This window comes from Myotis davidii, unplaced genomic scaffold (genome assembly GCF_000327345.1).
Source record: "Myotis davidii unplaced genomic scaffold, ASM32734v1 scaffold1176, whole genome shotgun sequence".
Lineage (NCBI taxonomy): Eukaryota > Metazoa > Chordata > Mammalia > Chiroptera > Vespertilionidae > Myotis > Myotis davidii.
The window spans coordinates 23,437-38,220 of record NW_006288437.1 but is presented as its reverse complement, the minus strand read 5'-3'; the positions used below and the strand labels follow the sequence as shown (position 1 = coordinate 38,220).

At 39.7% G+C, this 14,784-nt stretch overlaps 1 protein-coding gene across 1 annotated transcript in view; it reads left to right on the top strand.

The window, feature by feature from the left end:
• Positions 1-14,784, top strand: part of ARMC3 (armadillo repeat containing 3) — a 162,995-nt gene that overhangs the window by 143,406 nt on the left and 4,805 nt on the right. Inside the window, exons 12-15 of the mRNA XM_015561742.1 lie at positions 493-594; positions 1,003-1,098; positions 7,777-7,977; positions 10,130-10,292. Coding sequence (XP_015417228.1) covers positions 493-594; positions 1,003-1,098; positions 7,777-7,977; positions 10,130-10,292 — 562 coding nt within the window. The remainder of the gene's footprint in view (positions 1-492; positions 595-1,002; positions 1,099-7,776; positions 7,978-10,129; positions 10,293-14,784) is intronic.

Here is a 14,784-nt window from a genome sequence, read left to right as displayed (position 1 = left end):
ACTCTGTGTTACCAGTCAACCCCATGTGTATTTCAGCAGCCAGGGTTTCTTACTTTTCTGGTGTCATGAAGTAATTGAAGAATGTATAACTAGATAGGAGCAAACTAAGAAGAGTGATGTTTACAACTCTCTAGAACTGTGTGCAGGTGTCCAACTACTGCACAATGTGTGTGTATGTATATATATTAAGAGGCAAATAGGAGAGCTAAAAATTGAAGCGTCAACATCCTTCTTTAAATGGTCACATATATCTCTATAATACATTTTATGGGACACATTTTATAAAAATATGTCTTATTCTAGTTTATGGAAAGCTTTATACTATTTATTGTCTTATTTTAACCTCTCCTTTATGCTTTTAAATTAATGTCACTGTTAAGAGTCAACTCCAAATATGATTTTCAGGGAAGAAATCTGTTTTGTAGGACAAAGCTAATATTGATGAATAAATTATTTTAATTCATCCATACTTTCAAATATGTAAAATTGCAGTTCTCCTCCTCCATCTACAGAAGATAAATCCTCAGAGGTTGGTTATGGGCGAAGTATTTCTTCTTCCTCTTCTTTAAGAAGAGCTAGTAAAGAAAAGGCCAGGTAAGAAAATGATCTTTTATCTATACTCAAATAATTCTCCTCTTAATTTGGGAGTACAAAAATTAGATTTTGGCAACCAGTCTTTGATTCTTCTTAGAGTAATATAACTTCATAGTTGTTTTTTAAAATAGCTATGGGAAAGGAGGCAGGAAACCTGGCTTGACATTCTCTCTGCTGTGAACCCACAGTGAGATGTTGAGCACATGAGTTAAGAGTCTGAGAGCAAGCTTAGTTTCTTCATCTGTAAATGAACTAATGCCTGGTGCCCTGCTTTGTAATCAAAGCATATAAAAGAAGTGAAAATGCCTTATAAGTTATTAATTGCCTTTAAATGCAATGTATTTTCCATATGATTGAAAGTGGTTGTGGTTTTTTACATATGACAAGAAAAGCTAGTTATTATTTTAGTGCTGGATTTGGATCTCCCACAGAAGAGAAATCGGAACCTGCTTCTGGACGAAATACTGCTGTTAGCAGAAGTGCCGCTAAAGAGAAAGGATCCAGGTAAGAAATGCAGTTCTTACTCTTCTCCTAATTGTAATCAGGTCAAGTTTTCATTACCCAAAAAAGTTGGTGAAAGGGAGGGGTGGTTTTTAAATGGGAAGCTCTTCTTGTGGCATCAGTATGTTGAACTAAGCAGGACTCACGTTATGCAATTAAAATTAACCTTATTTTTGTCTCTCGCCATCTCTCAAATTTACCCAGAAGGATTTCTTCTCCTGCCTCCGGGTGAGAACTCAGGGCACTTTGATCATTATTAAGTCCTACAGTCACTTTAATTCAAAAATGACGACGGAAGCAGTCTCTAGTCAGTCAATTAAAAGTCCAACCCAGGATAGTAATCAACTGAAAAGGAACAGTTCTGTCCTCTTCCAGGGGCTGCCTTTGCAGGTGGCAGCACACGGGCTGGGGCATCCCGCTCTCCCTGCTGTGTGCATCCCACCCACCCAGCTGCTCACTGAGGTCTCTGCCCCCGCAGGGACCTCCCAGAGGGAGACAAGGCAAACAAGACCAACTTCTTCTTTGGCCGAAACATGTACCAGTGGTTTTCAACCTTCCTAATGCAGCGACCCTTTAATACAGTCCCTCATGTTGTAGTGACCCCCAATTTCATTGTTATAAATTGAACATAATTAAAGCATAGTGATTAATCACAAAAACAATATGTAATTATATATGTGTTTTCTGATGGTCTTGGGCGACCCCCGTGAAAGGGTCGCGACCCACAGGTTGAGAACCACTGATTGTAGACTGTGCTTGTGTGTTTTGCAGGCCTGCCATACTTTAAACACACTTCCTACTTGTTTACATATTTTAAAATACATTATTTCTCTCGTGAGCACTCTCCTGGACTCTTCAAAATCCATCTGGACCTCCTGCCACACTCCATGGCCCTTTACTTTTGAGGACATAAGCCCTCAAAACCACTGTGGAATTGGAGTGTATTTGGCACTCATCTGAACCAGCTACTTTCTAAACTGAGACTGTCCCCTAAGATCCCTAAGGTTTAGTTCCCCAGATCTCAGAGCTACTTATTCCCATTTCTGACCTTGTTTTGTATTGTCAGTCTCTGTTGCTCAGTATTCTGATCTCTGCTTCTAACCTGCCGCTATGGCTCCAGCCCTGACAATTTTGCCCTTCACCTCCCTTCTCCTCCTCATGGGGCCTCTCTGCTTCTCCTCTACTGGACTGAGAGCTCTTTGAGGACAAGAACATGTCTGATTGAATAATTTCTCTCTTCATCCCCACTATTTAGCACAGTGCTTAGTTGGCGTCCTTGCCTGAGTTCCCTCATCAGTAAAATGGAAAAAGTAAATTAATTGACCATACACTAGGTTCCAGGAATTGTTCCAGTGTGGGGAAAATAGCAGTGAAAATTCTGTCCTCATAGAACTTAAATCCTAGTGGGGAGACAGACAACAGAGAGAGAGCGATATGTAAATTGACCATCACTTTGCGATGACCCACAGCCAATCAGGAGTGAGTATGCAAATTAACCTGACAAAGATGGTGGTGGCCCCGCCCCAGCTGCCCAGGGCCTCCCTGCCACGCTCCACACCTGTCAACAGTCCTTGCAGCCTCCCTGTGGCCCAGCCCCTGGCCTCAGAGGCAACCCTCTGGTGCCTGAGGTCATAGCTCCTGGTGTCTGGCATCTCCCTCTACCCCACCCCTGCCCCACTGCTCAGGTAAACAAAACTCTAGCATTGGAGCAGCCCCACAGGCGCGGACACATGCAGGAGCTCACTCAGTGCACAGTTATCGCGCCCCGGGAGCCCCAGGCCAGCCAAGAGGCAATGGTGGCAGCCATGGCAGCAGCGGCAGGAGGCTCGGCTTTGTTTTGAATAGATGAAAAAGGCCACCTACACAGTAACCCAAATTATCAGATCTCCCTCCTCCCTATCTCGCCAAATCAAGAGGGGAGGAGCGATGGGCATGGAGGGAGAGCGGGTGGACAGGAGGTGGAGGGCAGAGGAGGAAGAGGATGAGGAAGAGGGCCAGTTGCATCCCACTTTCACAATGGGAAAGTGAAACGCACTGTGCACCCAACCTCTCCAGTCCTCCGCTGCCGCTGCACAGGCTGCCAGAGCGAGCCCACAGCATGCTGGCATTCAGGGGAAGGAAGACCTATTCTTGCACAAATCTTCATGCATCCGGCTTCTAATATATATTTATTAGAATATATATATAATTCCTAATCTAAATAAAGCATAACTTCACTTGGTACAATACTCCCTTCTCATCCTGTTGGAATAGACTGGGTGGAAATAGGACACCCAGTGGACATTGAACTCCTTGAATTTCTTATTTTTTCACTCAAATGGAATTCATTGATTGCTACTTGGTATTGCATTTACTTTTCACCTACCAAAAATCTTCCTACCTCAATTAAAACCCCAAGTGGGTTGGATTCATGACTTATTTCTTCCTATATCCTTGTCCTATAGTTTATATATTCATCTAGTTGATATCAAAAAAGAGCAAGTGATTAAACTTTGAAAATATCAGAATACAATTTGGGTCCAGACAAATCTCTCTCTACCTACTTAACTGCCTACCTACTCATCTCTTATGAAAATACATAATATCCTAATTGTGTTGGATCCACACAGAAGTCTCTGCTTTCTGAGGTTGTTTTGGTAAAGTCTCTGCAAGAAAGGTAAAAGTTCTGCTACCTTTATTCATAAATTGATGTTCTTTCTGGAGGTTACTTTTAGAGGAATTAATTTTGTAATTTCCAAGTGCTTTTTTTTCCATATTTATTTAGAAATGAAATTCATGTAGGTATTGAATCCCTTATAACACAACTTGGCAGCCTTCATGGGAAAGAAGTCCAAATGAAATACTTCTCTTTATATCCGCAGGGAAGTAGCATTCCGGGGTTCCGGTAAATTATCTATTTGTAATCACTCAATGAGACAGCCCTCCCTGACGTGCTTAGCCCCTGTGCTGGATAAAATCTTCTACACGCCAATCGACTCTAATTTCAGGCAGCACACTCAGTGAGAAGTACACCTCTCTGTTTTATAGGTCGCTCTGTGTAATCACAGGGTGGAGCTCTTCAGTCTTAGAAAGTGAGCCTGTAATTTTAGAAAGCAATGAAACCTATCTATGCTCTCTACCATTCTAATTGGCCTTCCTAGTGTTGGTTCCTAGTTTTGTTTCCTAATTTACTATGTATGTGAATATGTTCAGTTTATTTTACATACAAGGAAAAGGTAAAGATGATACAGCAGAGAAATATTATATTTTGCTTAGAGATTTTAGATTACATTGTATCTTAGGTTGATATATCCAATGATTTTTTATTCAGATATCCCCAGTTTTACTGCGTGCGTTTGTGCGTGTGTGTGTGTGTGTGTGTAGTTCTGTACAATTTTAATACATCTGTAAGTTCATGTCTCTATTTCTGTCACCACAAGGATCGTACATGTTTCATTGCTTCAGCACTATTTGCTGAAAAGGCCATACTAGTACTTCTTTCATTGAATTACCTTTGTATCTTTGTCAAAAAAAATCAGTTGAGCATATTGGTGGGTCTATTTTTGGGTCCTCTGTTCTGTTGCATTAATCTGTGTGCCTTGCTCTCCACCAGTATTGTTCTGTCTGGGTTACTGTAACTGTATAGTGAGCTTTGATATCAAGTAGGGTTTCTCCCCACTTTATTCTTCTTTGTCAAGATTGATTTGGCCATTCTGTGCCTTCTTGTATAAATGTTAGAGTAAGATATTTTTATGTCTACAAAGAAACTCTGCTTGGATTTTGATAGGAGTTACATGAAACCTAGAAATCATTTTGGGGAGAATTGACATCTTTAATATGTTGCATCTTTAAATCTATGAACACAGTATGTTTCATCCTTTATTTAGATCTTATTTGATTGCTTTCAATAGCATTTTTAATATTCAGCACTCAGATTCTTTACATATTTTGTCAAGGGTTTAACTTTCTTGGAGCAATTGTTAAGTGCTCCAAAACTTTTTCACTTTTTACATGTTTGTTGCTTTTATATAGAAACACAATTTTTGGATGTTGCGCATATATCTTGAAACCTTGATAAACTCGCTTGTTAGTTCTAGGAGATTTTGGGGGTTTTGTTTTTTTAATAGATTCCTTGGGGTTTTCTACATAGACAATTATGCTATCTGCTTTGTCTTTAGTTTTTGATAGTTTTATTTTGGTGTGTCTGGGAGTGAAATTCTTTGGGTTTATCTTTACATTTACTAAAATTCTTGACTCTGTAGATTTATGTCTTTAACGAAATTGAGGAAGTTATCTCAGTCCTAATTATTTTTTTTTCTGTACTTCACCTTTCTCCTACTCTTCTGGGTATTTGATGACACCAATATGAGGTCTTTTTTTAATCTTACAACAAGTCCCTGAGACTCTGTTAGTTGTTTTTTTTCAATCTTTTGTTCTTTGTGTTGCTTAGATTGGTTACTTTTTATTAATCTGTCTTCAAGTTTATAGATTCATTCTTCTGTTATCTCTATTTTATTAAACACATTCAGGAAGTTGTATTTTTCTAAGTTTCTGTATTATATTTTCAGCTCTAAAATTCTATTTGTATATGTCCTATTTCTTTCTAAAACTTTCTAACTCTCTATTCATTTCAAGAATATTTGTTACTAATTGCAGCATTTATATCTGTGCCATCTTGGCATTGATGTCTGTTGATTGTTTTTTCTCATCTGAGTTGAGGTTTTCCTGGTTCTTTGTATGCTGAGTAATTAGATTGTAATGTCATGTTATGAGTGCTGCAGTTTTTTTTATGCGTCTTTTATGCATTCTAAGGAGGATATTCCTTTGTGTGTGTATGTTTTAGTAGGTACTTGACCCAGTTGCTTTCAGTCTTCAAATTCCAACCAGTGATCTGTGAGTTGTCATCCATAGTCAGTCTCAGGTTCAAAGATTTTGCAGTGTTGTTTGGATCTGCCCTGCTTGTGTGCCAACTAGTGTCCAGTTTGGGACTTGGGCAGTGGTCTATCTCATAGTTCCACCTTCAAAACCTACGTAGGTGTTTTTTGGGTCGAAACCATGTACGCACAGCTTGGGAGTAAGCCTAGGAATCCACAAACAAATGTATATGGTGGCTCTCCTGAGCTCCTTCCTCTACATAATCTCCTTTGTCTTTGCTGGTTCATTGGGGCTTCCCTTTATATACTCTGCCCTGATACAGCTTTGCCATGGCTGCATCCATATATACAGCCAAACAGCAGGAGGATTGAGTCTACAGCAGTCTTTGGCTCCTAGGGACCTGGACAACACCACTGTCACCACTGTCACAGGATGGGATTCCTTAGGGGCTGGAGCACAAGAGAATGAGAAAAATAAGAAAAAAACAGGGCTTTTCCCCACTCTACTCTGTCTCTTCCCTGTTTCTCAAACAGGCTTCTCCTTGAGCTTTCACTGCCTGTGCTGATGCCCACTTCCAGACTTAGGGCTACGTCTAGTTCAGCTTATAGAACAGTGGACAAAAATAAAGGGTTAGATTCACCAACAGTTAGGTAGTGATTCAATGTCTTCTCTGATCTTTCTGCTAATAATTACTTTTCAGAATCTTCAAATAGTGATTGCATACATTCTGTGCAGGTTTTAGGACTATATTCAGTGGGAGAGACAGGGTAAAGTGTGGAAAAAGAACCCAGGCCATTGTTTTTGTTCAACTCATTAATTAGAGAGAATCAGTAAGATGTTAATATTGGTCCAAAGAACATTTGAGAAGCTAGGTATTTAATTAAGAAATGTTAGAAAAAGACCGACAAATTACATAACAAAACATACTGTAGGTTATTAACCACTAGAACAATAAACTGTAACCTCTGAGAGTATCTTTTCCACTGGACAAAATAATTTGCATCTTTAGTAAACAAAAACCTATATGATAACTAGTAATTTCTCTAAATCTGGACATTTTAATTAATATTATCTTTTAATTAAGTAGTATCTTCACTGTTTACTAGGTATCTGCCATTTTTCCTAAGTACAGAACTAAGTACATTTCAAAGGGTGTGGGGGGAGGTGGAAGTGAGCAAAGGAGGGATAAATGGGGACAGAAAGAGACTTGGCTTTGGGCAATGGGCGCATGATGCAGTGTGCAGAGGATGTTTTATTGAGTTGTACACTTGAACCCTGTATGTTTTATTAACCAATGTCACCCCAATAAATTTAATTTAAATAAATAAGTACATTTCCCCAGATAAACTTTTGGTGAGCCTTTGTCCCTGCATGACAAGAATTCTATACCATCCTTGTTTTGTTTTGCTTTTTTCTATGTTTTCAATAATTTTTCTTAAAAATTGTGATCTGCATTCTTCCTTCAGAAGGTGTCAACTGAAGCAAGAGATGATATGAAATTGGCAAAGACTCCATGAGAAGGCAACCTATTTTTTCAATTCAATAAATATTTATATCATACTTATGATGGGCCAGGCATCTTGCTACACAATTGTTCAGAAGACCAATAGATACTTTTCATAATATGTGTGTGTGTGTTCTCTTGAAATTAATATCTCCTGCAAAGCATAGAAACTATAAAAATCTACCATTGTCATTGAAAATTTGACAACAATATGGTATCATCATTGAGGTTTAAACACTGTATTTCTGGGATGTTCTTCAGATGAACTCAGAGCAGTTTGTGCTTATTCAGGTTATGATTTTGATTGTTGTTTACTCTTAAAGGAAAAGCAAAGGTAAAAAAGAAGAGGAAAAACAGAAGGAGGAGGAAGAGGTTACAGTGGTACTAAAATGGGCCGGAGAAGGAAACCAAGATAAAGAATGGTCCCTTCCCGCTGATCCTGACTTCTGTGCTTATGTGTATGAAGTGACCAAATCAATACTTCCCATAACCAATATAAGGGAACAGATTGAGACTCTTGCAAAGTAAGTTGTCTATATACACATATACAATTTGTGGAAAGTATGTTTAATTTAGTGGTTTGCACTTTTTAGCCAATTTTTAGACAACTATGCCATAATAAAATTGAACTTTATAGTTCCCTACCTCTGACTCTGAAACATAAATACAATGAAGCGGGGGGGGGGGGGGGGGGGGGTTTTCCAATTTTTTTTTTCTCAATTTCTATTTTAGATCAGATTTCTGCCAAAAATCAGAACTAGTATCTGGAAATTGCCTAAAGAAAAATACCTATGTATATGCCAACTATGTTTTACTAAAATAAATAAATAAGTATAGGCGAAAAATTCCTGTCATTTTTTTTCAGGTAAACCATGAAAAGTATCTTTTCAATCTTAACCTTGAAGAAGTTAAAATAAATCAAAAATTTGAAAATGAAACAATTCCCTGGATATATGGGGTTCTCACAATTTAAATAAATTCTATTGTGAATTATTTGTAAACCCACAAGTTATTTTCTAATACAAATAACCAACCCTTGTTTTTATGTTATATGTTTCACATGGCTCCAAAGTGGGAACATAAATAATCTAAAATGTTTGGGCAGGCTCAGCGCTCTGCATAAGCAGTGAAGTTACCTTCTTAATTGGAGCATTTAATCTGGTTCCACTAAGACAGTGGTTCTCAACCTTCGCTGCACATGAGAATCACCTGGGAATCTTTTTAAAATCCTGATTTCTGGGCCTCATCCTCCAGAAATTCTGTTACTTTGTTATGGCGTGGGGTCACAACATTAGTAACAAAGAAACAGAATTTCCGGAGGATGAGGCCCAGAAATCAGGATTTTAAAAAGATTCCCAGGTGATTCTAATGTGCAGCCAAGGTTGAGAACCACGGCTCTAAGGGAAGCTGAGAACTTAACGTGGTAGCTGTAAGGGATTAGGAATCACTAGAAGCAGAGAGCCTTCTTGACTGACACCAACCAGCAGCTGAGCTACTGGATTGGCAACAGCTGTGGTCTCCACGGGAGCTCGTATCTACTCCAAATAGAAGTGAGCTGCAGTCATCAAACCTGAATGCAACAACTGCAAGAAACACAGCCACCAGATCATTGACTGTGTATCAGCCAGCCCTGGAATAGAACATTTTTGGCTGCTAAAGTTTTCCTAATGCTGAGAAGTGATGACGCAAGCAGTACTCTGATTTAGCGCATCTCAACATTTATCAAATGTCCTCATGCTTTGTTCCTATCAGAAATACTTCTCATCATTTCCCAAATAATTGCCTTCTTACCCTGAGCCCACATGAAGATAGAGACACAGAGATTTGTCCCCATGCTTTTGGTTGCTACCCTTCATTACAGCACACCTGGCCAGGGGGGATTGCAGGTCAGCTAATTAACTCTCTCTCAACTTTCTCTTGTCTGTCACTGATGTTCTTTGCTCCGTTCTACACACAACAAGGGAAATTCTTTCTTTAATGCAATTCTACCCTCACTCCAAAATGTAGTGACCTTAATCTACAGAGAATTTTTGCAGTGCGTTTACTTACTTCTTCATTGAGAGCCTCATATTAAGAGAAGCCCACAGGCAAAGTATACGTCCATCCCACCTGCTCACCTTTTTACTTATTTTACCTTTTTGCCTCTTCCTCTCTCCTCTAATGTCAGTGTTACATAAATACCATGTCCTTCTCTAAATTTAAAAATAATTACATTAAAAGAAAAAAATTATAAAACTTAAAATATTGGGGGATCTAATGGGAAAATGTCTGTGTTCATCTTATCTCTGAATTTAAATTTCTTAAAAAAAAGGACTATATGTTATTACAATGCCTCGAATTTTAGATTGAATCATTTGCAAATATTTTTCAAGAGTAGGATAACATTTTAAAACTGCATTGAGACAAATTAAGTGATACTGATTTGTATCTTGTAAGTATTGGGAAAATTAGCATTCATTTATTGCCACGTATTGAATGCAATTGTTAGAATATCTGTTTATAAGTGATACTTTGGATTGGTAAGCAGAATGTTAACCTAGTTATAGTAAGTACATTTTTAAAGTAAACAATAAAATCAGAGAAAATATATATATATATTTTTACATATAGTTACACTCGAAAGTGTCTAAAGTGAGATTAAACTTGATTGATTTGATCTCAATGTAATTAACACAGGTATGTGGCAGAAAAAATGGGCGGTAAAATTCCAAAAGATAAACTACAGGATTTCAGCTGGGAACTTCATATAAGTGAACTAAAATTTCAACTTAAATCCAATGTTGTTCCAATTGGACAGATCAAAAAAGGAATCTTCTACCATCGAGCTTTGCTTTTCAAGGTATTTAAAACGTTTGCCTCATTTTCTATGAGGTAAAAATGTTTTCTCTTCATCATAATGGAGTAAGCCAGCTGCTAGTATTTAACTGGATAATATTAATCCTATCATTTAGATGTACTTATATTTGAGATATATATGTATGTGTATATACATATACACTGGCACATATATAGTCACAGACTACTGACAGCATATTCATTCAACATTTATCATATATCAACTGAGGGCCAAGGCTTCTTCTAGGGTTTGGGAATATAGAGATTCTAAAGTGACAGTTCCTATATACAAGGTATACCAAAGCCAGACTTGTAGATTCTAAGGTGATGTCAGGGAAAATTTCAGGAGAGAAAATGATATAGTGGAGGTGACATAGGATTTTAGCAGGTAAGGAAGGAAGACAAGAGTATTTTAAACAAAGCAAACATTTTAAACAAAATAACAGGTATGAGTCAATGGTCCATTTGGGAGATGTAGAATAGTTTGTCTGGATGAAGAAAGAGGAAGGGTTGGATGAGGTTAAACCAGATCATAAAGCACCATGTGATTAGCCACTGAAAATTATTAAGGGGAATTGAATGGGTAACATGATTTTCAAAGACCATTCAGGTAACAGAATGGAGAATGGATTCGAGCAGGAGCAAGACTGGAGACAGGAAAACCAATTGGAAGGTTACTGGAGCAGAAGTATGGGTGACCTGTACTGAAGCCATAGTCGAGGATGTGAAAGAGGGTGATTTAAGAGGTAAATCTGAAAGGAGTTGGTGACTGCCTAGATGTGGTGTGAGTGATTATAGGAGAAGAGCACAATGATTTCTAGGTTGTAGGCAGGGCATCTGCTAATGAAAGCATTATTGGCTGAAGTGAGGGACACTAAAAAAAGGATCAGGGTTAAGAAAAGGAATGATCTTTGTTTTTCTCCATTGTGTCCAGTGTCTGTAATATAATAGGAGCTAAGAAAATGGTTTCTAACTATAGACTGAATGTATAAAAGTCTTATCCTCCCCCGAATACTTATAAACCTCATTGCATCTATGTGTACGGTATCTTGCCTCCAGCTAATAGCTAATTATATTTACAGTCCAGATGTCAGTCTTTCCTAATTCCTTGGATTTCTTGCTCTCTTAATTCTTCTCTCCTGTCTTTAATCTCTTTCTCTCTTAGATATTTCTCCTTTAAAGTCTAAAATTAAATCTATAATATTTAAAGAGTAAGTATCTTCTTTTCTCATAACATCCACAACCACTACAGTGGCTCCTATTCTCAAGACCATCACCATTTTGAGCTATGTGCCAGGCACTTGATAAATATAATTGCGAAGAGTCTCAAAAATGCCAAAGTGAAATGACTCCTTGTTTTAGAGATAAGAAGACAGATATTTAGAGGAGAAATTGGCCTAAGGTCAACCAGAGGTACAACTGGAATTTGAGCCCATGCCTACCTGAATCAAAACCTATCAGAATACTTCTATCCATACAATTCTCATTCCTGGTCAAAATTCTGAGTCATCTCAACTCCATGTTCTTCCAATGGGACACCTCTCATTTTTCTTCTCAACTCATTGCAGTCTGGCTTTTGCTCCCTCTCAATAAGGATTAGAGTGATCTATTGTCTATCTTACTTGATATGTTGAGGAATTTGTCATCGATCATCCTTTTTCTTTGACATCAGTCTCTTTAGTAATGTGCCCTCTTTTACTACTTCGTCTCCATCACCTTAGGAGACCTCTTTTCCTCCGTCCTTCTCTTAAATGTTGGGGTCCTGCAAGGTCCTCATCAGGCTCTTTCCTTTTCTCCCTTTATGTACTTCACAGGGTGAGGACATCCCCTCATGTGGCCTTAAATACACCTGAAGTTTCCAGACCCCTTCCTCTGTCCCACAAATCTCTCCTGATTTCAAACCCCTGTGTGTCTGAAACCCTTGAGCTGGATACACTTAAGTATCTCATAGGCACTGTATTAGTCTGCCTGGGCTTCCGTAACAAAACACCATAGATTGGCTGCCTTAAACAACAAACGTTCATTTCTCATCGTTCTGTAGGCAGAACTCCACGATCAAGGTGCCAGGAGATTCAGTGTCTGGTGAGGGCCCACTTCCTGGTTTGCATCCACTGTTTTCTTCACGTATAATCATTTGGCAGAGAGAGCGAGTGCCAGAGCTCTGGTCTCTTCCTCTTCCTCCTCTTATAAGGGCGCTCATCCCATCATGGGAACTGCACCCCCATGACCTCATTGAAACCTAATTACCTCCTAAAGGCTCCACCTCCAAATACCTTCACACTGGGGGTTATGGCTTCAATATATAAATTTAGGTGGGGGAGAGATTCAGTTATAACATTATGCCAAACTGAATTCTTTATCTTCACACCTCAACTGAGTCTTGCAATTAATTACTCAGGCCTTGGCCACTGCTGAAATCCTGAACACTCATTTAACTTGCTGATGAATCTCTTATCCTTCCACCCCTCCTAAATCTTTCACTCCTCTTTTTGCCCCTTTGGAAGCCTAGATGAATTGTCCACAGACTTATAATTTGCTCACTAATTTCCCTCATTTTTTGCTACCCATCCTTCCACCCCTCTGCCTGGCCAGACCACCAATCTATTGCCTGTCCTTTCCATTAGTGACACTCAGGCTGCGGAACATAACAGTGCGGAGTGCCACAGCCAATCCAGGTGTCCACCGTGTGTGACATGTGGGTAGCCGGGACACCCTTTTCCAGCCCCTCATCCCAGGCTTCTAGTTTCCTCAGCCACTGTGCACCACATCTGACCTCTCTAAGCCACGGGTGGGGGACCTTTTTTCTGCCAAGGGCCATTTGGAGATTTATAACATCATTCCTGGGCCATACAAAATTATCAGCTTAAAAATTAGCCTGCTATATTTGTCAAGCATTCAATTAACTCACCCCTAATGCCTTAGCAGAGCCAGACCAAATGGTTTCTTGGGCCTTATATGGCCTGTGGGCCTGACATTCCTCAGTCCTGCTAAACCTTCGCATCCATTTCTTCTCCTGTAAACAGATGACCTTGTCTCTCACTTCACAAGGACACTCAGATTCATCTCAGCTGGAAGCAATATTATTCTGAGGTTAAGAACTCAGACCTTGAGACAGATTCCCTGGCTCTCAAATTAGACCCACCTGCTGTGACCTTGGGAAAATTATCTGACCTCAGTATTTTTGTTGTTGTATAAAAATAGGTGAAGTGGAAGAGTTAATTGTGGCTTTGATAATATGATGTGGTTTTTGTTTGTTTACTTTTTTGTTTTTTGTTTTTATTGTTTAAGGTATTACAAATAGTAGTACATATGTCTCATTCCCCTCTCCAATTGATCTCCCCCCTCCTCCCTTACTCCCTGGCACATGCCCTCACCCACTACTGTCAGTGTCCATTGTTTATGCTTATATGCATGCATACAAGTCCTTTGGTTGATCTCTTACCTCCTCCCTAACCCTCCCCTGCCTTCCCACTTCTTCCCAGAAGTTTGACAGTCTGTTCAATGTTTCTTTGTTCATCTGTATCTATTTTTGTTCATCAGTTTAAGTATGACCTCAGTTTTATTATCTATAAAGCAGAAAATACAAAGTATTTCACAGATTTTTTGGTTTTTGATTATTTAAAGTGCTTTGACATGGAGTAAGAGATCGGTAAAAGTTATTTTGGGAAATATAATTATATGTTTATTTTTGTCTCTCTACCCCACAAGACTATGAGTGCAAAATTATTCTAGTACTAATTCCAACATGGGAGGGATGATGTTCCACACATTGAAGCAATTCTCCTACAACAGCGAGGTGTTCTATACTTCAGATCAATTCTGACACTCTCTACCTGGAGACAGCGTCAGACCCCACAGGATAAAGGTTCAGTCCTACAAGACTGCTTCCTCCCCCACTTCTGACGCCAGGCACAAGCCCAGGTTATCACCTGTGCTTCTGACTAAACAGCTATAGATGAAGCTTCCAATAACCCCAACCTTGGGTTTGATTAATTTGCAAGAGCTGCTCACAGAACTCAGGGAAACATTTTACGTACTGGATTACCATCCTATATAATAAATAGGTAATATGCAATTTAACCCTCATGCCCTCACAAGATGGCTGCCTATGACCAGGTCAGCAGGGGGGTTAGTGAGGGATGACCAAATGACTAAATAAGCAGGCTGCGTGGGGCAACCAGGCCGGCGAGGGGGCGGGGGGTGGACGGGGCTGGCAGTTGGGGGTAATCAGGCCAACAGGAGGGGCAGTTGGGAGCAACCAGACTGGAAGGGGGGGCAGTTGGGGGCAATTAGGCTGGTGGGGGCAGTGAGGGGCGACTAGGCTGGTGGGAGGGGGCAGTTGGGGGCGACCTGACCAGCAGTGGGGGAAACTTAGTGGCGACCAGGAAGGCAGGCAGGTGAGCGATTAGGAGCCAGCAGTCCAGGATTGTGAGAGGGATGTCCGAGGGGTCCCAGATTGGAGAGGGTGCAGGCTGGGCTGAGAGGACCCCCCTCTC